Source organism: Dendrobates tinctorius, unplaced genomic scaffold (genome assembly GCF_039654945.1).
Source record: "Dendrobates tinctorius isolate UK_male_01 unplaced genomic scaffold, ASM3965494v1 ptg000051l, whole genome shotgun sequence".
Classification (NCBI taxonomy): domain Eukaryota; kingdom Metazoa; phylum Chordata; class Amphibia; order Anura; family Dendrobatidae; genus Dendrobates; species Dendrobates tinctorius.
In genome coordinates this window covers 7,453,976-7,478,631 of record NW_027361719.1, presented here as the reverse complement: position 1 = coordinate 7,478,631, position 24,656 = coordinate 7,453,976, and the positions used below count along the sequence as shown (strand labels likewise).

General features: G+C 46.4%; 1 protein-coding gene across 1 annotated transcript; it reads right to left on the bottom strand.

The window, feature by feature from the left end:
- Positions 1-5,788: 5,788 nt before the first annotated feature.
- SMAGP (small cell adhesion glycoprotein) lies at positions 5,789-23,496 on the bottom strand. Its single transcript, XM_073576732.1, has 4 exons — positions 23,366-23,496; positions 14,517-14,595; positions 7,504-7,581; positions 5,789-6,350 (listed from the first exon to the last, which is right to left on the bottom strand). The coding sequence occupies exons 2-4, from the start codon at positions 14,545-14,547 to the stop codon at positions 6,175-6,177; spliced, it is 285 nt and encodes a 94-aa protein (XP_073432833.1). The 5' UTR covers positions 14,548-14,595; positions 23,366-23,496; the 3' UTR covers positions 5,789-6,174.
- Between the last annotated feature and the right edge of the window lie 1,160 nt (positions 23,497-24,656).

Sequence of the window (24,656 nt, the reverse complement as noted above, 5' to 3'; positions counted from 1 at the left end):
TGCTTCGCCAGCGTTTCATCACATCTTCCACTGCAATGTGACAGGAAATATTGTCAAATTCACATATTTGATAGGTCACATTTGCTACCAGTAGTCTAGGCATGGGGCCTTCTGGGGTGTGCTTTCTACCCATGGTGGCATATCTAATTGGGCAGATACAGTCATGGCCAAAAGTTTTGAGAATGACACAAATATTAATTTTTACAAAGTCTACTGCTTCATTTTTTCTAATGGCAATTTGCATATACTCCAGAATGTTATAAAGAGTGATCAGCTTAACAGCAATTACTTGCAAAGTCAATATTTGCCTAGAAAATGAACTTTAACCCCCAAAACACATTTCAACATCATTGCAGCCCTGCCTTAAAAGGACCAGCTAACATCGTTTCAGTGATTGCTCCATTAACACAGGTGTGGGTGTTGATGAGGACAGGGCTGGAGATCAATCTGTCAGGATTAAGTAAGAATGACACCACTGGACACTTTAAAAGGAGGCTGGTGCTTGGCATCATTGTTTCTCTTCTGTTAACCATGGTTATCTCTAAAGAAACACGTGCAGTCATCATTGCACTGCACAAAAATGGCCTAACAGGGAAGAGTATCGCAGCTAGAAAGATTGCACCTCAGTCAACAATCTATTGCATCATCAAGAACTTCAAGGAAAGAGGTTCCCTTGTTGCCAAAAAGGCTCCAGGGTGCCCAAGAAAGACCAGCAAGCGCCAGGACCGTCTCTTAAAAGTGTTTCAGCTGCGGGATCGGGCTACCAGCAATGCAGAGCTTGCTCAGGAATGGCAGCAGGCAGGTGTGAGTGCATCTGCACGCACTGTGAGGCGGAGACTCTTGGAGCAAGGCCTGGTCTCAAGGAGGGCAGCAAAGAAACCACTTCTCTCCAGGAAAAACATCATGGACAGACTGATATTCTGCAAGAGGTACAGGGAGTGGACTGCTGAGGACTGGGGTAAAGTCATTTTCTCTGATGAATCCCCTTTTCGATTGTTTGGGACATCTGGAAAACGGCTTATTCGGAGAAGACCAGGTGAGCGCTGCCACCAGTCTTGTCTCATGCCAACTGTCAAGCATCCTGAAACCATTCATGTGTGGGGTTGCTTCTCAGCCACGGGAATGGGCTCTCTCTCAGTCTTGCCTAAAAACACAGTCATGAATAAAGAATGGTACCAGAATGTCCTCCAAGAGCAACTTCTCCCAACCGTCCAAGAGCAGTTTGGCGATCAACAATGCCTTTTTCAACATGATGGAGCACCTTGCCATAAAGCAAAGGTGATAACTAAATGGCTCAGGGAACAAAACATAGAGATTTTGGGACCATGGCCTGGAAACTCCCCAGATCTTAATCCCATTGAGAACTTGTGGTCAATCATCAAGAGACGGGTGAACAAACAAAAACCTTCAAATTCAGACAAAATAAAAGCATTGATTTTGCAAGAATGGACTGCTATCAGTCAGGATTTGATCCAGAAGTTGATTGAGAGCATGCCAGGGAGAATTGCTGAGGTCCTTAAGAAGAAGGGTCAACACTGCAAATATTGACTTGCTGCATTAACTCATTCTAACTGTCAATATAACCTTTTGCTACTCATATAACTGCAATTATATTTCTGTATGTGATAAAAACATCTGACAAACACACATAAAAACCAGAGGCCAGCAGATCATGTGAAAATATAATCTTTGTGTCATTCTCAAAACTTTTGGCCATGACTGTACACAGGGTCTCTTTAGCTACACTTAATAATTGATTTGTCTATGAGGATGAGGAGCTTGTGGCCTAAACCCAAATTATGGCTGTGTGAATCCACGTGTCACATCCAAATCTAACGACCTCATGAGGCAAAAAGTACATGCACAGGAAGGGGGGGTGCTGATTCTATATTCCTTTTTTGTTGTGCGCTAAGGTTACTCATGTTTTGCCTTGTACTTACGAATTTTATGCTGCTCCTCACGTGGTCGGTCACCAAAGTCATGGTACATCTGGCGACAGATGCGCCTCCATGACGCCTCCTTTCTTGCCCGGTTTGAATAATTGGCATCGCGTTGGTCCCAGATTTCGGGACGCTCCTGCACCAGGACTAATAACATCTCCACATTTATGTAAGTGGACGCCATGCTGCTGCTGTACTCCGTGGAGGCGTACTTCCTGGATGTCTGGAGCGCTTTTTGAGCTCATTTGCATGTCTAGGCTTCCTGATGATGGATTGGCCCATTTCCTGTCACCAGCCAAAAGACCTGCGTATTGCTCGCAGGTCACACGTGTGGTCCGTGTGTAATCCGTATTTTTTGCGCACCCATAGACTTGCATTGGCGTACTACGGGTGTAGTACGCTGACAATCGCAGCATGCTGTGATTGGCACGGAGCATAGAATACGGATGAGAAATATACGGCTGATGCGAGGGACCCCATAGAGAATCATTTGTCCGTGTCTAATGCGTGCTTTTAGCGCCTCTCACTCGGCCGTATTCCTCGCCAGTGTGACCCCGGCCTGAGGCTATCTCTTGTTCCTCCTCCGAATCTGAGCTGAGGGTCACTTGTTTCTTGCTCCTACCCTCTGAGAGAGTACTAGCACGGGCAATAGCCTGTAGTTCCTCCCTAATGATGGTCCTTAGATGACACTGCGGCTCCCTGTCTGGTCTCCCTAATGCATTGTTTGCAGAGTTTTTTTGGGTGGGAGTCAGGGAGAGACTGAGCGCATAAAGCACATTCTTTGTGTTTTGATTTTTCTTTGCCTGGAAAGAGGGGGGAAACATGGCGAGAAAAGACGGGGGTGTCAACTTAATAGGTTGAGTATTTTTGCGCACTCACCCAGTGAAGCTTACGGTACCGGATCAGATGGCTGAGGTACATTCCTGGATCTTGCTTCTGCTGCATCACTCCTGCGAGCAGTATCCGTGGACCCCCTGCCGAAGCGGTCTTGGGAGGTGCCGGCCTGTCGAGTCCCGTTGGAGGATGCGCATCTCCTGAGGATGTCATCTTTCACCGCCTTTTTTTTCTTCCCTTCTTCACCCGACGCGGAAGCTCCTGTATTTCTGGGTCAGGCCTCGCGCCTGCGCAGTAGCGCATCGCCGCTGTACCTCTGCCGATCTGCCCTGGAAGTTCACCCATTACTTCTGGGGCCTGAGCGTCCACCCGTCGGCGCATGTGTGGGGTGTGAGCCCGGCTCTGAGTATCTGCCCGTGTCCCCAGGCGCCAGCAGCGCTATTCCCCGTGCGGCGGCTCCCCGATGCTCCTTGAACCGCTGCAGCTTGATGCTGCCATCCCGGAGCTCCATGCCTGCCGCCAGGGTGTTCCTGAGAGAGAGACCGGGCGGACCTTCCCGGACATCGCTCCAGCTCTTCTATCAGACGAGGGGGGAGCCGTCTAACAAACTCCCCCGATGCTGAATCTGGACCGCAGCCCCTGCCGTTCCTTCCGATACTGCACGGGTGGCGCGCGTTGGCCCCAGGTATGTGTTCCTGTAGGATTCTTCCTGAGGTTCCACTAGGAACAGGAAACCAAAACTGAGGAGAGGCAGACTGCCCCCTTTTATTTCTATGTAGGTTTCCTGTTACTATGGGGCAGATCCCGCTAACCTCCAGTGGGTGCTGTTGTGGCAAAGGGTAAAACATTACATTTTTTCCCACTAAAACTTAACTATACAATTTATATGGGGGGGTAATAGGAGAAAGTGGACCCATAAAAGTTATGCAGTTTTCCAAAGAATATAGCAGTACATGGCAGCTGCGAAGGAAGGCTACTTTTAGAATACAGATTGTTTGACTAGATTGTGTGCCCCATTAGACAAGCCCCTGTGGGTGCCAGAACCCCACCTCCCCCCAGTGGCCTCACTGTTTTAAGGATTTCATGGGGGTGGGGGGGGTCGTCGTATGGAGTCGAGTCCACAGGTGCATCACAGATTTTCATAACATTGGTATGTGGAAACATTAGTGGTAAAAATGTACTTGTTGGAAATTGATCAGGTACATAAGGGTTAATAGGCAAACCTGGACCCCACAATTTATTGCGGAGTTGCTCCTGAACGCAGTGATACCCCCACATGTTGCAAAAAACTGTTTGACCACACATCAGGTCTGCGAAGTCGCACTATTCAGATTTGGGAGCACAGATTTTAGTAGAATAGTTTGCAGGCCACATTTGCAGGGCTCCCAAGGTACCAGAACAGCAGGAAAACACCGTTATAGAAATTGCACCTCAGTGAATTCATCTACAGCTGCAGAGACTAGATTGTAACATCATGCTTTATTCTGAGAATGTCAAATCTGATAGTTTAGTGCCTATACAGTGGTGCCCAGCTTGTGCTTCTGGTGACATACACCCTGTAAATTGGTGTTACTGTAGTGGGAAGAGCCCAAGCATATGGCTGCTTACTGCAGTTTAGGTACAGTGGGGCATTTGGATTTGAGTGTGCAATTTCACTGGATTGCATTTCAGGGAGTGGGAGACATGGTGCTTTTCAAGTCTTTGCTCTACCAGTAACCCACCCCCCCCCCCCCCCCCCCCCCTGTATTTCCAGTGACAGGTGTTGGCCTGGAGTGGAAGCTGCTTGTGTAGGATAAGTTAGTTTTTATTGGTGACATATTTTTGTGATTGCTTCCAGTATAAAGCTGGGATCACTTCATGTTCTACACTGAGGCAGATCATAATGAGGCAGATGAAGGCATTTAGGCTGGAGTCACAGTAGCACATGGCATCCAATGGGATATGCTAGTGACACTTGGCTCCAGCTCTGCTTTAATCCCATCACATACAACAATTGGTGCACAGTAAACATAGTAATTTCTCCATCGGACTGCACTGGGACAGCCGAGTCCATTATGGTGTTTCACATTTGTCTGGGAGCTTCTGCAACAAAATGGTCATATTGCAAATCCACTAAGGTTGTTACCTGGTGAGTTTTTGGGAACTTTGATAGGTGTATTTTTTTTTGCCTTGTCAATAATTTGTATAAATAAATCCCATCCACTTTGCTTGAACCAGTACCAATTTTGCAACATAAAAACTGACATGTGGTATATATTTGAAATCTAGAATGTCAATTTCTCTTGCAGGTACACTGAGCTGCGATTGTGAGAAACACATTGTGTGTGGAGGGAGTTTTTAAAAACATGCAGCTTTTCCACACCTAAAGACTACGTTCCCATGACAAAAGGTGTGTAGACAGGGAGATCTCTGGTCTAGTGATGAGCAAGCGTGCCCACCACTCGAGCAAGCAGGGGTGCATGGGTATGCTTGCTACTCATGAGACCTGATACAATTCCAGTAGCCAACTTGGCTATGACATTACTGTGCATGGTGGGCAACCACCACATGTTTTGTGTATGTTAGACAGCCAAACATGTGGGGTGAGTATTCTAGCGTGTCCATGATCAATTGAGAACAGCGCATGCTTGCTCATCACTGCTCATGTCACCTATCCCACTCACCTTACTGAGCAGGACAAGCCCTTCACTGCAGCTTTTCCCTGGAACATGTGTAGTAAACAATAGGTTAAGAGCTCATTCATACTGCTGTAAGCTGCATATGGAGTCAGTTTTTCACCATGGACTGCTGTGCAGATGTTTGCTGCATATTACAGTGACTGATCAACATACTGCAGATTTTCCATGTGACACTGTAGTACAATCTGCAGCAGAAGTTTTGGTTAGAGGGCGACACCTCAATGATGAGTGTAAAGATTGCAGAAAGCTGACATTTCTGCATAAAGATCCCATTTTATAGAATCAGGACCTGAGCTATGCCATATTACAGATAAGTTGGACTGCTGTAGCACAATATAGGCAAGAAGGTAGTTTTATTAAAAAAGCAGGCAGGAAACATTAGAAAAATTTAGGATCTGGTGTTACACTTTAGTCATCTGTTTACAAACTAGTGTAGATATAAACTTCTGTAACAAAAAATTAAATATTTAAATACATTAAGAAAAAAGTCAATACAAAAAAAAAAAAATTGTAAGATATTCACATCTGTAACCATGTATGGTGCAAAGTTAAGACCTAATGAGGATGAGTGTGGTATAATTAGTGTTAAGGCATCCCAAAAATATAAAATACAAAATTTAGTCTTTTAGGGGGAGAAAAAAAAAAAAAAAAAAAAAAGTGAGGAAAGACATTATACCATATAAATAGGGAGTTCATTTAGTCCATCACTTCTGGTGAACACATCACATTAAGTACTCCTGCTTTTCTTCCTCTGGGTCATTGTTCATTTGTAAGGGCTTTTCTGCCTCCTCTTCCTCTGCTGGCTCATTGGTTTGATAGCTGCCCTTGTGTTTGTACAGGTAGAGTGCAGCCAGCGCCAGCACGATCAGCAGCGTCAGGACCACGGCACAAATTACTCCTAGAATGAAGACATATTGCAGCAGTGAGTTTAAAGAGCACTGCTTATTAAAAGCCAGGTGTCAGAACACAGTAGACGAGAAAAGGCAACTACCATAGTTCTTCTTTAAAGGGAATCTGTCACCCCATTTTTGGCCTATAAGATGCAGCCACCACCATCAGGGGCTTATCTACAGCATTCTGTAGATAAGCCCCCAATGTAATCTGAAAGAAAAAGTTAGATTATACTGTCTGGGGGGGGCGCGGTCCGGTGCCTCTAGAGATGACGTCCTCCTCCTTACTTCTGCCGCAGCTCCTGCGCAGGTGTACTTTATCTGCCCCGTTGAGCAGTAAAGTACTGAAGTGCGCAGGTGCTGGGAAAGGTCAGAGGTCTGGCACCTGCACACTGCAGTACTTTACTCTGCCCTCAACAGGGCAGAGCAGTGCACCTGCACAGGAGCCACGGCAGAAGGACGTCATCATCTCTAGAAGATGGGAGGGACCGGACTGCGACACCCATCGCACCACGACCTCCCAGTGAGTATAATATAACTTGTTTTTCTTCTTTCAGGTTACATCGGGGGCTTATCTACAGCATTACAGAATGCTGTAGATAAGCCAGATGGCAGTGGCTGCATCTTACAGGCTGAAAAATGGGGTGACAGAGTCCCTTTAATTTTTAGCTTGTCAGGCCACTTGGGACTTTGGTAAATCTAGTGCTTTAGAAATAGGACAGCGAGCTTCCAAGTGACACTTGTATTAGGTGAGGGCCATACTAACACATGCATGTTTTTGATCCAATTTACATTTTAAGGTTCCTTAAAGGGAATGTTAGATTTTAGTATGTTATCCAAGTGCAGCATGATAGTGACAGATGGCTGTAGTCAGGGTCTCCTACCATTTTGCATGCTGTAATTTTGATAATCACTTTTCTGCTGCAGATCTAGCAGTGTTGTGAATGCTGAGCACTAACCCCAACACTGATTAGCAGCCATTACACAGTAGGGGCACATTTATAAGGTTCTCAAGCAAAAGACTGTTTTTGGACACATTTAAATGTGGAACTTCCTTTTCTTTCAAGATCCATCATTTAAGATACATTTTGTTTGTGGGAAAATATGAATATAACTAGGTCCATCTCATTTAGTATTTGAAAACTAAGACCATTATATTACCTGCAATCACAGCTTTATCAGCCTTGTCAGTGTCAGCCGGAGAGCTTGTAGTATCATTTATAAATGGAAGAGTTTGTGCTAAAATAGAAAAGTTAGAAGACTAGGTTACCCAGAGGAAGCAGCAGTTACATTACAACTGAACAGTACACTGGGGAAGAAAGAGCAAGAATTATGTTTTCTGGAGTTATTACATACAGGAAAATGCAAGGGCAACTTTCAATCGGGTTTGTATTGTCAATACTCAAGCCAACCAAAAACAGAAGTCATATGTAATGACTAGTTTGAGGCTTCCAACATGTACAATAATTAGTATTGAGGTACAGATGGACCTGCCAATATCAACCACTTACAGGCAATCTGCATGTGTAAGAGGTCTCCAATTCTCCACGTTTGGCGACTTGCATAAATTCATGCAATTATGCCATTAACACCCCCCCCCCCCCCCCCAAGCAATCCCAGGGTTGCATCGCTTAGTCAGCATGGTGTCATTTTTGATAACTCAACAAGCAAATTAGTCCACTAGTGAAAAGCCGGATTACTTACCAGTAATGCTCTTTTAATGAGTCCACGACAGCACCCACTGGAGGTATCGGATCCGCCCCATTTGGAACAGGAAACCCTACAGGAAAGATAAAAGGGGGCGGTCCGCCTCTCCTCCTCAGTTTTGCATTTCAGAGTACCAGGAGGACCGCCAAGGATTAGGCAATGTCTTGTACTTATATCTTTACTTATCCAACTTTAGCAGATATACTTTTAACATTGATATTTGTAGCAGGGAGGGAAGTGAGCGGGTGCTGTCGTGGACTCATTAAAAGAGCATTACCGGTAAGTAATCCGGCTTTTTACCCTTCGCCACGACAGCACCCACTGGAGAGATTCCAGAGACCATCACCTGGGTGGGACCACCGTGCCAAGGACAGTCCTGCCAAAGCTTAGGTCAGAGGTAGACGAAAGATCAAGTCTATAGAAGGTAGACGGGGGATGACCAAATTGCCACCTTAAATATGGTTTCAATTGGAACGTCTCCCCTCTCCGCCCAGGAAGCCGCCATTGCTCTGGTGGAATGTGCTCTGATGTTTCCCAGAGGTTCTTCATTTTTTGCAGAGTAGGCTAAACGAATGGCATCCCTGATCCATCGGGAAATGGTGCTTTTTGTGACTCCATACCCTTTTTTACGGCCCTGAAAAGCAATGAAGAGAGCCCTACACTGCCTCCAGCTCTCGGGCCTTTCAATATACTTTAGGACAGTTCTTCTGACGTCCAAAGTGTGGAATTTCTGCTCTTCCGGAGTGGAGGGATCTTCAAAGAAGGTTGGGAGGAGTATCTCCTGAGACCTATGGTACCTTGTTGATACCTTAGGCAGGTATGAGGGGTCTGGCTTCAATATTAATCTATCCCGATATACCCGCAAAAAGGGTGGATCTATGGACAGGGCCTGGATATCACCCACTCTCCTAGCGGATGTCAGTGCTACCAAGAGGGCCGTCTTAAGTGATAAATATTTAAGGGCTATCGTATCTATCGGTTCAAAAGGTTGTTCTGTAAGGGCGTCTAACACCAAGTTTAGGTCCCATGTAGGGATTGTGGGTATGTGAACCGGAGTTATTCTTTCACATGCCGTAATGAATCGTGATATCCACTTATTCCCTGCTATATTATGGCCATACAGCGCCCCCAACGCAGACACCTGTACTTTCAGTGTGCTTACTGACAAGCCCAATTCCTTTCCCTTTTGTAGGAACTCTAAGATAGGGACTATCGGGACTTCTACTGTATGAAACTCTAGGAATTTCTTCCATATTCTTTTATAAATTTGGGTTGTGGACTGCTTCCTGCTCTGCAGGAGAGTAGTAATTAATGATTGCGAAAACCCTCTTGATCTTAATAGGTGCCTTTCAAGTTCCACGCCGTCAAGTGTAAGTTGTCCACTTGAGGGTGGAAGAAAGGGCCTTGGGAGAGTAGGTCGGGGTTTGGGGGGGAGAACCCAAGGGTCTGTCACTGACATAATTCGTAGCCACGAGAACCACGGTCTCTTGGGCCAGAATGGTGCTATCAGGATTACTCTCGCCTTTTCCTCTCTGATTTTCTGAATCACTTGTGGCAGGAGAATCAATGGAGGGAAGGCATATGCCAGCTTGAATCTCCATGGGGCCTGAAGGGCATCCAGTATGACTGGGTGATCTGCTGGAGACAGGGAAGCAAAGGTCTTTGTCTGTTCTCCCTTGTGTTGAAGAGGTCCACTTGAGGATGCCCCCATAGAGCCACTATGTTCTGGAAGATTTGGTGATTGAGGCACCACTCCCCTTGCCGAAGTGTGTGTCGGCTTAAGAAATCTGCTTCTTGATTGTCCTCTCCTCTGATATGAAGAGCTGAGAGGGACAACAAATTGCTTTCGGCTAAGTCTAAGATTTTTGCCGCAGAAGACAGAGTCTCTGATCGAGTACCTCCTTGTCTGTTTATGTAGGCCACTGTGGTGGTGTTGTCCGACAGGATCCTGACATGTTTGTTGGAGCTGTGGAAGGAAATAATGTAGAGCATAGTATACTGCTGTCAGTTCTTTTAAATTAGACGAGTATTCTCTTTCCTCTCTATTCCATCTTCCTTGACAAAAGCTATTCCCAATATGGGCTCCCCAGCCTTGGGGGCTAGCGTCGGTGGTCAGGATACTAGATAGTACTATGACCCATGGGACTCCTGAGGATAGATGGTCATCCTCTAACCACCATTCCAGAGAAGTCAAGACCTCCTGCGTTAGAGATCTTACTCTCGAGGTGACCACCATGTCGCCTCTCCTCCTGGAGGATCTGATGCTGGAGTGTGCGGACATGATAATGGGCCCACCGGAATCTAGCAACCCCAATAGCGACATTGCCCCTCTCAGAGACATGCGTGGTCTATCTATGGCTGCCTCTACTTTTTCTTTTGTTAGTGCAATCTTTACCTGCGGAAGTAGACATTTCTGGGTTATGGAGTTCAATTGGAACCCCAAAAACATCTGGAGGGATTGCAGAACGAGCCTGGACTTCTGTATATTGATGATCCAGCCTAGGTCCTGCAAAGACGAGATTGCATCAGCCACTCTTTCGGTACATTGGGTATCCGAGTTCCCGATTATTAGGAAGTAGTCTAAGTAAGGTACGATTACAGTATCTTTTTGACGAACATAGGCCATCCCCTCTGCCATCACCTTGGTGAAGATTCTTGGTGCTGTTGAGAGGCCGAAAGGCATGGCTGTGTATTGAAAATGACGGACCTTGCCATCGAATACCACTGCGACCCTTAGATATTTTTGGTATCTATTATGGATAGGAAGATGATAATAAGCATCCTTTAAGTCAATCCCCGCCATCACACAATTTGGAAAGAGAAGCTTTATGGTGGATCTGATTGATTCCATCTTAAACTTATAATTTTTAATAAACGTATTAAGCTTCCTTAAGTTAATAATTGTTCTAAATGTACCATCTGGTTTGGAAATTAAAAATAAGGGAGAGTAGAAGCCTCTACCTTCCTGTCCCTCTGGGACCTCTACTAAAACCCCTTTGCATAGTAGGCTCCGAATCTCTTCTTCGAGGGCCTTTTGTTGGGCCATAGAGTTAAGGCGGGTTAGGACAAAGAAATCATAAGGATTTTGAAGGAATTCTATTTTCATTCCTTCTTTAATACTCAAGATCCATGGGTTTGAGGATATTTGTTCCCATTTTGAATAAAAGAACTGTAATCTACCCCCTACAGGTGGGTCTGATTCTTTAATTTCTATTTTCCCTTCGGAACGTTGGACCCCTGAACATGGTACCCTTTTGTTTCTCTTCTTTTGTGGCCCATCTATTTGGTCTTTCCGTTTGCCTCCTTCTTCCAAACGGTCGCCTCTTAAAGGTTCTCCCTCACACGGGGTTGCACAGATCTTAGCCTTTGATTGCGCGTCCCCCTTCCAGCTCTTCATCCACAATGCCCTTCTGGCGTTGTTCACTAGAGCTGCTGATCTTGCTGCCAGCCATAGAGTCTGCCGACGCATCAGCCATAAAGGCAGCTGCCCCCCTTATCAATGGGATAGCGGCCCTTAATTTTTCTCTGGACACCTTTTGCTCGATTTGTTGATCCAGCTGGTCCAACCACACGAGCATGGATCTAGTGGTGCATGTGCTGGCTACCGCTGGCTTAAATATACCCGTGGTAGACTCCCAAGACCTCTTCAATGATGATTCCGCCTTGCGGTCTAACGGGTCTGCCAACAAGCCTGCGTCCTCTACTGGAATAGCCGATTGTCTCAAAGTAGACGATATAACGGCATCCACTTTTGGCACTTTGGTCCATTTTAATAGCTCCTCATCGCTGAAAGGATACTTTCTTTTTGAGGCTGATGGGAAAAAAGTGACCAAAGAAGTTTTCTCCCATTCCTCTTTATTAGGGCCTTAATTGCCGGTATTACCGGGAACGCTCTCCTTTTCTTTTCAGCCAATCCCGCAAACATTATGTCCTGTGCGGTTTGGGCACCCCTTGGTTCCTCACACCCCATAGTGCTTCTCACCGACTTGACTAGGTTGTCCACACTGTCTAGGGGGAAACATGACTGTCCCTCCATGTCTGATGATGAGGATGTTAGTGAGGAGTCAGAGATTAACCCCCCTCTTCTGACTCTGAGCTGAGGGTTAACTGCTTCTTGCTGCCAGTCTCTGAGGGAGTTTTGGCGCGGTTAATAGCCTGTATGTCCTCCCTGATTATGGCTCTAATGTCCTTTGTCGACAATGCGGTCCCTTGCTTGGTCTCTTTGGTGCACTGTTTACAGAGCTTCTTAGGGTAGGAGTCAGGGAGAGGTTCCGAGCATAGCGCACATTCTTTATGCTTGGATTTATCCTTTTTCTTGGTCTAGAAGGGGACACCAAGGCGGGGGGGGGGGGGGGGGTTAGTGGTAGGAGAGGTCAGCTTAGTAGGCAGAGTATATACTTTGCACACTCACCCAGTGAAGCCTTATATTACCGGATCAGATGGCCGAGACGTCCTAGGCCTTGATTCTCCTGCTTCATTCCTGCGGCCAGTGTTGCGGTCCCTGGTGGAGCTACCTCCTGCAGAATCCCCCGCTGGAGCGTGTGCTTCCGTTGGGGGGACGACATTGCTGCATCGCCGCTCAGCTGCGCCGCTGTTTAAATAACTTGCTCTTTTTTATCCTCTTCCTGCCGTCCCCCCGGAAGTTGCTCCTCCTCCCAGGGATCACCGCGCGCGTGCCCGACGCTCTCAGCCATCCTGCCCCGGAAGTTCAACCATTACTTCCGGGGGGGGGGGGGGGGGGGGGGTGTCCCTGCATCGCATAGTGGAGATGGGATTTCATAAAACCCCTCCACTATGCTGTAACATCTGGACGCTGTATTCAATCTGCAGCGTTTACTGACCGTGGAGACATAGCCTCAGGCTATGTGCACACGCTGCAGATTTGTATCTGCAGAACTACAGGTAAAATGACCTGCGGATTGGCCTGCGGTTTATCACCTCTATAATGGAGGAGATGGTAAACCGCAGCAGAATCCGCAGAAAAGTAGTGACATGTCATTTCTTTCTGCGGATTCAAAACCGCAGCTTTTCTGCAGATAAGATCCGCAGCATGTGCACAGCGGGTTGTAAATCACAGGAGACTGTGCGCCGGCCAGCTACCACACCGCTTCACCGCGTGGCCCCACTCTCCACGCGGTCCCCTCCTCCATGCACCGCCACCTCCATTCGAAAAGGAGACCTCCATACTCCCCTCTTTTTTTTTCTCTTCTGCGCCACTGGCGCTCTTACCGCTCCCGGCAGCGGTGCGTCCCGGCGCTCTCCTGGGTGAGACGGGGCGGCCCTCCCCGGACCCCGTCATCACCCTCCGCTCACCAGACGAGGGGGGAGCCGTCTAACGGAATCTCCCCCGACGCTGCCTCTGGACCGCAGCCCCTGCCGTTCCCAAGGAAACTGCACAGGCGGCATGCCTGGCCCAGGTATTCTTTCCTGAAGGATATCGTGGCTCCGTTTGGAACAGGAAACCAAAACTGAGGAAAGGCGGACCGCCCTTTTATCTTTCCTGTAGGGTTTCCTGTTCCAAATGGGGCGGATCCGATACCTCCAGTGGGTGCTGTCGTGGCGAAGGGTAAAATCACCTTTACATGCATGCATGTATGTACGTTCCCATGGGCAGAAACCAGCAGCACGTTGGATGCAGCACGTCGGCTTTTGAATGCCAGCGATTCCGCACGTGTTTGTTGAGCCATGCGGAATCACTGCGTCCTATAGATTGGACAGTGAGATTTATCTTAGAAACTGAGCATCCCCTTAAGATAGACATGCTGTGGTCTAGAAAGATGCACCACATGTCTGTTTACACAGGGAAGCCGGAGGCATCCCTGCATCGCATAGTGGAGATGGGATTTCATAAAACCCCTCTACTATGCTGTAACATCTGGACGCTGTATTCAATCTGCAGCGTTTACTGACCGTGGAGACATAGCCTCAGGCTATGTGCACACGCTGCAGATTTGTATCTGCAGAACTACAGGTAAAATGACCTGCGGATTGGCCTGCGGTTTATCACCTCTATAATGGAGGAGATGGTAAACCGCAGCAGAATCCGCAGAAAAGTAGTGACATGTCATTTCTTTCTGCGGATTCAAAACCGCAGCTTTTCTGCAGATAAGATCCGCAGCATGTGCACAGCGGGTTGTAAGTCACATAGGATAACATGCTACTGTACACAGTCTGCAGAACTGCTGCGTGTGCACATAGCCTCATAGCAAAAACCTGGTGACAGATTCCCTTTAAGTAGTGTTACCGGTTTCAGTCTTTGTTGACTTGTTAGCATTAATAATTCCAGTGCATAGAAAGTCACTATGTAGTACTGAGAAAAAAAAAAAAAAAAAAAAAAAAAAAAAAAAAATTACATTCAAGGACAATCTGGTCTGTAGCAATGGCTTCTCAAGTCAATAAATGTGCAGTTTTTATGAGCTTTGCATCGCTTTTATTTCTTTGAAACAAGTCTATTTACAGTAACTTACTTTCAGAAGTCACTGTGGATAGAAGCTCCATAATTAGCTGTACTAGTCTTCCTCCAACAGTTTTATGGAGTGATTAATCCTAAAAAGACAAAAACATTTAATATAAACCGCAAAATTCAAGATTGTTGTAAAAATCCAAACGTGAAACAAATAAAAGGGAGATTTGTGGATATATTCTGCACTTATGAATGAATAAAGAGGTCAGTCCAGAGATGGATGAAAGCATTTTTGATTTATTCTATGCGTTTTGAAGTTTGACACTTCTTCAGGAAACCACCATTAAAACCTCAGACTCCAGATATATCAGGTTCGCATCATCTGAATAGATGTTTAATTTTATCGGGCAAGACCCCATTTGCTTCACCAGTTTTCTATTAAAGTGAGAATGGGCAAATGCTGAAGTCACAGGTGGTGAATGGAGTTTATGGAGACTATTCAGGGACACATGCAGAGTTTACAGTGAGTGATTACAGATGTTCTGTCTCCTGGTATCCCTGCCTGGGGTCTAAAGGTCCATTTAGAAGACGCAATGCATACCAATCACCAACATGCAAGTTGATCAGAACCAATACTGGCATAATTACATATGTTGCCAAGTTTGTACTTCATTAAAAAGGTTAATGGGTGGGGGATCACAAAAAAAAAAAAAAAACAAACAAAAAAAAAAGAAACTGGGCCATATATTTGTTGATTTCCAGTTAGGAATTTGCTCAGATGTTATTAGCATAACTCACTAGTCATGACGACACGAGTGACTTGTAGATGACTAGAGTCAAATTTGTGCCCATGTAGTAGTGTTTGGCTGATGGTCAGGCGGACATCCATCACAATAAGCAGCCCTGCAGGTAGCCACTTGTATCAGTTATCTACGTAAACTTGTTTGTGAAGCCGATGAGACTGTAGCAATAATCAGTAGGGTGTACAACTGGTCATGAGGTGGTTACACATCAGTACTGGCCAGACCCATCAGTTTCCTAGGGCCTTTGTAAGGGTCCCGTCATACACAGCGATCTCGCTACCAAGATCGCTGATTTTGTGACACATCAGCGATCTCGCTGTGTGTGAAAGATCAGCGACCGACCCCCCCTGCCGGGTATCGCTGATCGTGCTCGATCGGCCTGGGTTGTTTTTTGATCGCTGGTCTGCCGCTGCCCAGCACGCATCGCTGTGTGTGGCTGCGAGAGACCATTGACGCTGGTTTCTAATGTAAACGTTGACTATCCAGGAGCAGAGCGGCTCCTAGATACCCGAAATTTACCTTGGAAACCAGCGTGTACGCCAGTTTCCAAGGTAAACAGCGGGTACCCAGGAGTCACGCGGATCCTGGATACCCGACGTTTACATTAGTAACCAGTGATCAGCATCGCTGGTCCTGACCACTGGGGCTGTCTATGACAGCTCACCAGCGATCAGCCTAACGATGTCCCAGCGATCCCATCATGTTGGATCGTTGGGACATCGTTTAGTGTAATGGGGGCCAAGCCTAGAGGCCCTTTTACATTTAGCTTTGCACCAGCAATCCAACCAGCGATCCGACCTGGTCAGGATCGCTGGTGCATCGCTAAATGATCGCTAGTGAGCTTTCATACAGAAAGATCTCACAGCGATGCAGCAGCGACGCAGCGCACGATACTTACCATTCACACACAGCGATCCTGCATCCTCCCGCCCGCCTCCACGCGTCGCAGGAAGTCTCAGCAGGAAGTCTCAGCAGGAAGTCTCAGCAGGAAGTCTCAGCAGGAAGTCTCAGCAGGAAGTCTCAGCAGGAAGTCTCAGCAGGAAGTCTCAGCAGGAAGTCTCAGCAGGAAGTCTCAGCAGGAAGTCTCAGCAGGAAGTCTCAGCAGGAAGTCTCAGCAGGAAGCGCCCGACGAGAAATGGAGCCGGACATTCTCGCGCGATCAGCGATGGACAGCGGGGGAGCCGGTCGTTGGCAAGTATCACACATAGCGATATCGCTAGCAATATCGCTATAACGTCACAAAACCAGTGACGTTTTAGCGATATTGCTAGCGATATCGCTTAGTGTAAAACCCCCTTAGGTCCATGAAGTTAAAGCTTTCCCAGCCAATTTGTTTCTTAAATCAGATCTGTCAGATTTCACAATACAAACTGCATACATTACAGAAGAAAATGACACCCCCGAAACTTAGTTTAAGCTTCTTGCACAATAAGACTTCTTGTTACAAAGAAGGGGAAAAAAAAAAAAAAAAAAAAAAACACCCTCATTTTCCTTTGACTGACATCTCACTTGCCCAGAGAAAGCACTGCCCAAATTGAACTGCTTACTCTACATGTGTGCTGACTGCAGGGGCACAGTCCTACCCGTCTATACAAGTGTAGCAAGCAGCTGTTCCAGAGGGACAAGACCATGTCCGTCCGCACTGACTCTGCATGACATGTTACTGTGAGAACTGCACCAAGCCATTTTCCAAGTGTGCACACAAGCCATAAACACTTCCCCCTGAAAAATTAAGCTAGTGATAACTTTACAGTTATCATTTTTAGATTGGCCAAGTTCCCTATATGACTTTGCAAGTAGTTTAACATCAGCTTTGAGGGAAGGGGTGGGGTGTTGTGACTAACTCCCCTAAATATATCCTGATATTTTACAAGTCCACAGACTTGTTTCTCATTTAAAAAAAAAAAAAAAAAAAAAAAAAAAAAGGTTGTAGCTAGGATCCAAGGGGGGGTGGCGTTGTTTGGGGTAAAGTTTTTCCTTGTGGAGAATGACAAGTCAAGCCTGACATGCCAGTGTGAGGAGACTTCTAGCTAGAACTCAATTCATAAGACCCTCTTTTAATATCAGGCTGGTAACCTTTCAAGACAGACAGGATTTGTCAAATTACACCAGGTTTAAGATCTATGAAACGCATCTCCTTTTCACAGTACAAGATGGCCAGATCAGACCATGCAGCTTAATACAAAAACCTTCATTTATAATTATGGCAGACCATACATAAGCACATTCTAGCTTTTGTGCCTCCAGCCACAACCCATTTCCTTTGAGAACACATGGAGATTTATCTGTGCGATTCCAACACAGTGCTTTGGATGCAGCGAAAACACAATGTCTAAAGCGCTGCCAATTCCTGATCATGGGAACGTAGCCTTACAGATTGTGAGAACGGCCATCAGTCCTCCTGTAACTAGGAATGGATCAGTTATCGCAGTCATCATGGCCTCAACAGGTAAGGGGCACAAGCTGGCAGACAGCCCCTTTAATCTATGCGTCCCATTTTACATGGAATATTGAAGTGCAGCTTGGCACTGAACTTCCAGTATAACTTGGATTGTATACCTATACAGTGGCATATAGTGGGGAAGTAGTGACGAGTTCTGTTCACCTTCATACAACCTAGTGGCTCATTGTAGGACAGTCAGGTGTAGTATTAAAACCATAGTAAGAAGCTTACACTTGTCCTCAGTGTCAGCAAAAGAATTCTAATATCTTAGTTAATTGAATGTTTATGTTAGGAAGATAGTACAAACCGTATAGCCATACTATCCAAAGCATTTCACCCCTATGTATATAGCACGTTCTTAGTCATGGCATGACCTTTAATATGAGAAATCCTTGAGGTGTTATCCAATTATGGGTGGATCATGAACAGCCTGATTTCACAAGGCAGCAAGAAAAAAACTCACATTCAATATCAGGAACACTTCCCTTGTCAAATGAAATATGGTTGTTTTGAAGCAGATACCAGTTTTACAGCATTGTTTGTATGGTATATTGCTTAGACAAAAGGAAAAATTATATTACCAAGTTATATAGACAGATTAATTTACAGCTCATGCTAAATCAAGTATCCAAAACCCCTCTAAAGTGGATACATGAAGCCCATCACCCCCAGAAATCAAACCACTTATAGGGGCATTAGCCCCTGTAGTCATACCAGCAGATTTCACCAGTTACTACATATGCAAGGCCATTTTAGATGGGGGTTCCAGGGAACTGTTTCAACCCCTCAATTACAATCCTCCATTTAAGTTAAGTGCTGTCAGACACTGCCCGAATTGAACCCTCTGCCCTGCACATGGACACTGCAGGATAAGCAGTGTCCATGGGCTCCCATCGTTTTCCTTCTACGGAAGCTTATATCACTGTAGCAGTCAGCAAATACCAACAAGAGGAAGAGAACGTGCCAGCTCTCACATTAACTTTTTAAAAGCACATTTTCCCACACAGGTGTATAAAGGTAGGCCAAAACTGATAGGTAGCCTGTGTCCAGCTGGATCTGATAAACACCAGCACTGGGTCTTGGCAGTAAAGGAGTGGCTGTGGACATCAGTTGGGGTCCAGTAGCTGATTGCAACAGTACAGAAGAGGATTAGATGCTCATGACAAAAGTCAATTAGTGTCAAGGGGTTAGTTGGATCAGACGAGATAAGAGGCTGGAGCCTTCTAAAGCTGGTTTCACATGCCCATGACACACTGACTGATCTAGAAGACCCAGCCCAACCAACAGGTCTCCTGACCCAAGATAACGGATTCAGTCATGTAGCTGCTCACACAGGTTGGGACACCAGGAGCTCCTCATTTTACAGATGTGTGAGACCACCATGACCAAGAACCTGCTATATAAATAGGTTCAAACTTCATGGGCTAGTATGGCTGCATGGGAACCAGCAATAAGGACTAAAAGTTACATTTAAAAGAGTCTAGGAGAGACCCAACAAGAAACATCAATACGTTCCACTCACAGGGTGAGATATATCCTGTTAACCGCAGACAGCAGCAGGACTCTCATCTGGCTATCTGTATATTACAAGTATTCTAGAGCCCTAATGGGTAGAAACGCATCAGGTGACTATTAAGCTTATGACTGAGCCTGCATGTATCACTCAAGGTAAAGGTACTGTCACACTTAGCGATCCCGACCAGCGATATGACGCGGTCAGGATCGCTGGTGCATCACTAAGTGGTCGCTAGTGAGCTGCCACACAGGCAGATCTCACCAGCGACATCGCTGGAGACGGGGGTCGCTACTTACCTGTCACACTAGGCGATCCTGCGTCTTCCCGCCCGGCTCAACAGGAAGCACCGCAGGAAGCTGACGACAAGAAGCGGTCCAGGACGTTCTCGCACGATCAGCGATAACCAGCGGTCGGAGGTAAGTATCAGACATCGCTAGCAATATCGCTATAACGTCACAAGTTATAGCGATATTGCTAGCGATATCGCTTAGTGTGACAGTACCTTAACCCTGATGTTTTGTCGCAGTGGTTGGCCATCTTCTATGGGAGAGATCAATCCTGTTTATTCCACATAATGGATTGACTTGATGATATTAATTGATACACTTCCTGTTTGTTGATTTAAAATGCCCCAGACTTCATTCTAATCAGCGTGCTTCTAATTGGGGTGTTTAGATAAAAGGGATAGCATCTGCTCCATTTTAGGTCATATATAATAGTGTTTACTTACCATCTGATGACAATTATACACACCCACTCCCTTGTTAATGAATATTACACATTTGACTAGCATCGAGATCTGAACATTTTATAAATATAATATATATAATATTTTTAGAAGATGGCCAACCACAACAAAAGACATCAGGGTTATCTTGAGTGATCCAAAAAGAATCTAAATTCCCATTTATGTGCAGGTGGTCCTGAAGTGCACACAGGGCCCTATACCAAATATAAGCCTTCTGCATTAACCTCTTAATGACCAGTTTAGTTGGTTTTTGCTCCCCTTCTTCCCAGAGCCATAACTTTAGTTTTTGAGCAATATGGCAATGTGAGGGCATGTTTTTAGCGGGACAAGTTGTACTTTTGAACACCACCATTGGTTTTATCAGATCATGTACTGGAAAAATGGGGAAAAAAATTCCAAGTGCTGTGAAATTGCAAAAAAGTGCAATCCCACACTTCATGGTCACTAAATGATAAGACTGACCTGCAACTATGATGCTCCAGGTCATTAAGAGGTCACAGACAAACATCCAAGCCAGAAGTGTTTCCAGCCAGCGTTGAACAGTAGTAGACTTTTAAGCAAAAAAAACCCTCAATATTTAATGAATCCAAAAGCATTACATGTATAGACAAAAGTTAAACCCTCATCCCCCCCCCAAAACCTACACATTTTGGCAGATGGCTTTTGTTTGTGAGGGGTTAACTTTGTCTGTACATGTAACATTTTTAGGATTCATTAAATATTGAGTTTTTTTTCCCCCTAAAAACCATCTACTACTGTTTCTTCAACATTTGCTGGAAACACTTCTTGCTTGGATACAGCTGTGCTTAGTCTGGACTACATCTGTGCTGAAGCGTCTTAAACGGCCATCACAATGGTGAGCTGAAATCAAACAAACATGTCTAGGTTTTTTCGGTAAAAAAAAAAAAAAGCTCAAAAATTTGTAAAAAAAATACCCATGCCATTTTCCTAGACCTGTAGCATCTCCATTTTTGTGGTCTGGGTATTGTGTGCAGAGCTGAAGTTTTTACTGATACTGTCTTTGATGTAGATTTGGTACATTCAATTGCAATGTAGAGGGGGGAAAAAAAAAAAAAAAAAAAAAAAAAAAAAAGATTCTGGGGTTTATCTTTCTCATTACTCCACTTAGTGATTTTTTTATATTCATAGATCAGGCGATTCTGAACACTGATACCAAGTGTGTATATTTGATTTATGGTTTTATTTTGAATGGGACTATTTGAACTTCTATTTTTTAAAAATATTTTTCTTTACTTTTTGCATACTTCAATAGTCTCCATGGGAGACTACAAGCTGCAGTACTCTGATCGCCACTGCTACACAGGCGATGATCTGAAATGTTCACTAGCTATAATTGCCAACCACAGGGAGGAACTCATAGCAATCTGGCAATGACAACCATAGAGGTCTGCTGCAGTCTTCTGGTTGTCATGCTGACCCATCAGTTACCTGCAATCATGTGATGAGGTCACTGACGGGCAGGATTAGTGATGTGCTTCCGGTAAGCACGAGTTAAATGCTGCTGTCAGATTGACGATAGCATTTAACTGGTTAACAGCCTTGGGTGTATCATGATTCCACCCAAGGCTGTTTCAGACACATGTCAGCTGTATAGATCAGCTGCCTTGTGCCCAGAAAGGTGTGGGCTCAACAGTGGAGCCAGCACCAAACAGGGAGAGTCCGACTTAGGTGTACTATTACACATAATGTCAGAAAGGGGTTACATTCTGACAACACAGAATGACTATTCAAACCAAGTGCAGGCTCTGTGCTTCATGTTTTGGCTGTCAAGGAGGGTGGGAACCTGCACATAGATGTTTAGCCACATCAGGGGTGCACTGAGTACCAGTATTTCTGTCTAAAACCCGAGTCACTACCATATAACACGGCCGAAAGCTATGCAATAAAAAAAAAATAAATAAATAAAAAAAAAAAAAAAAAAAAAGTCGGCCCAGTATTATTCTATGGGGCAGTTCAGATCTGTCATTATTCTCATGCAGATTCAGCATGAGAGAACAGTTGCAACATGCTGCGATTGGCAGCAAGACTCTGCTCACTTGCACCTAGATAAAAGTCTGGGTGCAAGTGAAACATTGCAATGCACTCAGATTTTACCCAAGTGCTGTGAGATTCCCACTCATGCCAGCAGAGGTGGAGAAATTACTTTCTTCGTCTTCACCTTAGCTTTGCTCCACTCCTGTCATGCGAGGGGATCAGATCACAGCATTATGGTTATGGTTCTGGCTGGCAGGAGTGGAGTGTCATTAGCATAATGCATGGGATGTTATGCGCTAGTGGGACCCCCGCCTAAGTCACTGTGCAGACAGTACCTTTACGAACAACTTCTATAGAGTGCAGCAGATGGCACATTTAGGCTAAGCTCACACGTAGCAGGGGGGGAGGAGGGAAAAAAAAAAAAAAAAAGTTAATGCCACTGCATTTTTGTACCAAGGGATTCAGAAATAGGCTGGTTTCACACTAGCGTTTGTGTACACAGCGTATGACTGCATACTTCTGTCCTTAAGATCCGCATGCGCACCTATATTTAACATTGGGGATGCAGGGACACGTTGTATGCGGATGCATCCCCAAACACAACATGTTGCATCCCCGTGCATTCGGTAGGCACGTCAAAACAACGCATGTCCCTGCGTACCCAGTGTTAAACATCAGTGCACATGCGTATCTTTAGGACAGAAGTATGCAGCCATATGCTGCATACACAAATGCTAGTGTGAAACCAGCCATAGTGCAGAAGTTTCTGCAAATACATTAAGTATCAGTTGTAAAAAAAACCCTGATGAAGAGCTGAAGTGGATGGGGGACACCAGGCTTTATTTGTAACTTATGGGGCTGAACACGATCGCTCTGTCTCTGAAGGATGCGCCATCACCACCCCCCTGTTGTGGAGCAGAGTACAAGACACAAAGCTGCACTACTGTACAGCAATACTATAAGGCGGCAGATTTCTATTTCCTAGAATGCAGGGTTCTAGGACTCTCCCCAGTGAATGGTGAGCACAGCGCTATGGCAATGGGCTCTGGGGAGCAGAGTAAGGATAACCACAGCTCATGGGACCCAGAGGCACACAGCCCACACAATACCTCACGTTACAGCAGCAGTGACTGAGCGACCAATCACATCACAGTTCTCACAAAAACAATAAGAAACCGACTTTGAAAGTAGCACTATGATTGGCTGCGCAGTCCCAGAGAGCCCCGTAGTATTTTGACCCACGCTGCCCTACGTAGAAATCTGAGGTTCTGCTGGGACTTGCAGTCGTCTTCATGTACATACACTGCCACAGTCACTCACGAGTCTATCACCTCCGAGCAGCCAGTCCCGCCGACCACCTAGTCAGGAGCAAGGGAAGGTGATGCGGAAGCTGCCCGCCACCACTCACCTGCAATGCCCGCGCACACAACTCCGGGCACCGAGCGGCTGCTTATAACAGGAGGTCGGAGGACAGGTGCAGAGCTGCGCTGTATCCCGCCACACCCAGCGCCGCCCAGTAACCCTTCATTGTCTGCACCTGTTCTCTGCCAGCCGGTACATGACATCACCCCTAGTGTCCCGCAGGCGAGTCGAGTCTGCACTTCGAAGGGGAGTGTGTAGTGGGCGTGTCAGAGGAGTGGCAGTCCCGGGAGCTGCAGCCGCTCATTGGCTGTGCAGCTCCGTGCTTTCATTGGCTGCCAGGTTGCACTTGGCCTGACGCTGATTGCTTCATCAGGGCAGCGGAGGCGCGCATTCAGGAGCGCGCTCAGTTCCTGAGGCAGGCTAGGTGGAAGGCGCGCATTCAGGACAGGAGCGCGCTATGGCTGTTCTGTGCGCACAGGACCTGTGATCTGATGAGGTCACAGGAGGGGAGGAGTCAGTGGTCACATGATCAGGGGCCTCAGCGTGTGCAGGACTCTGCTGTGCTGGTTGTCAGTGCTGGATGAGGGGAAGTTTATGTGTGGGGTCAGGAGGGGTTTACAGGGTGGATGTAGCAGAGCCGTGTGTGTACGAGGTGTACGGAGCGGAGCCGTGTGTGTACGAGGTGTACGGAGCAGAGCCGTGTGTGTACGAGGTGTACGGAGCGGAGCCCAGTGTGTGTACAAGGTGTACGGAGCGGAGCCGTGTGTACAAGGTGTACGGAGCGGAGCCGTGTGTGTATGAGGTGTACGGAGCGGAGCCGTGTGTACAAGGTGTACGGAGCGGAGCCGTGTGTACAAGGTGTACGGAGCGGAGCCGTGTGTGTATGAGGTGTACGGAGCGGAGCCGTGTGTACGAGGTGTACGGAGCGGAGCCCAGTGTGTACGAGGTGTACGGAGCGGAGCCCAGTGTGTACGAGGTGTACAGAGCGGAGCCCAGTGTGTACGAGGTGTACGGAGCGGAGCCGTGTGTGTACGAGGTGTACGGAGCGGAGCCGTGGGTGTACGGAGCGGAGCCGTGTGTGTACGAGGTGTACGGAGCGGAGCCCAGTGTGTACGGAGCGGAGCCGTGTGTGTACGAGGTGTACGGAGCGGAGCCCAGTGTGTACGAGGTGTACGGAGCGGAGCCCAGTGTGTACGAGGTGTACGGAGCGGAGCCGTGTGTGTACGAGGTGTACGGAGCGGAGCCGTGTGTGTACGAGGTGTACGGAGCGGAGCCCAGTGTGTACGAGGTGTACGGAGCGGAGCCGTGTGTGTAGAATCGTAGAGTTGGAAGGGACC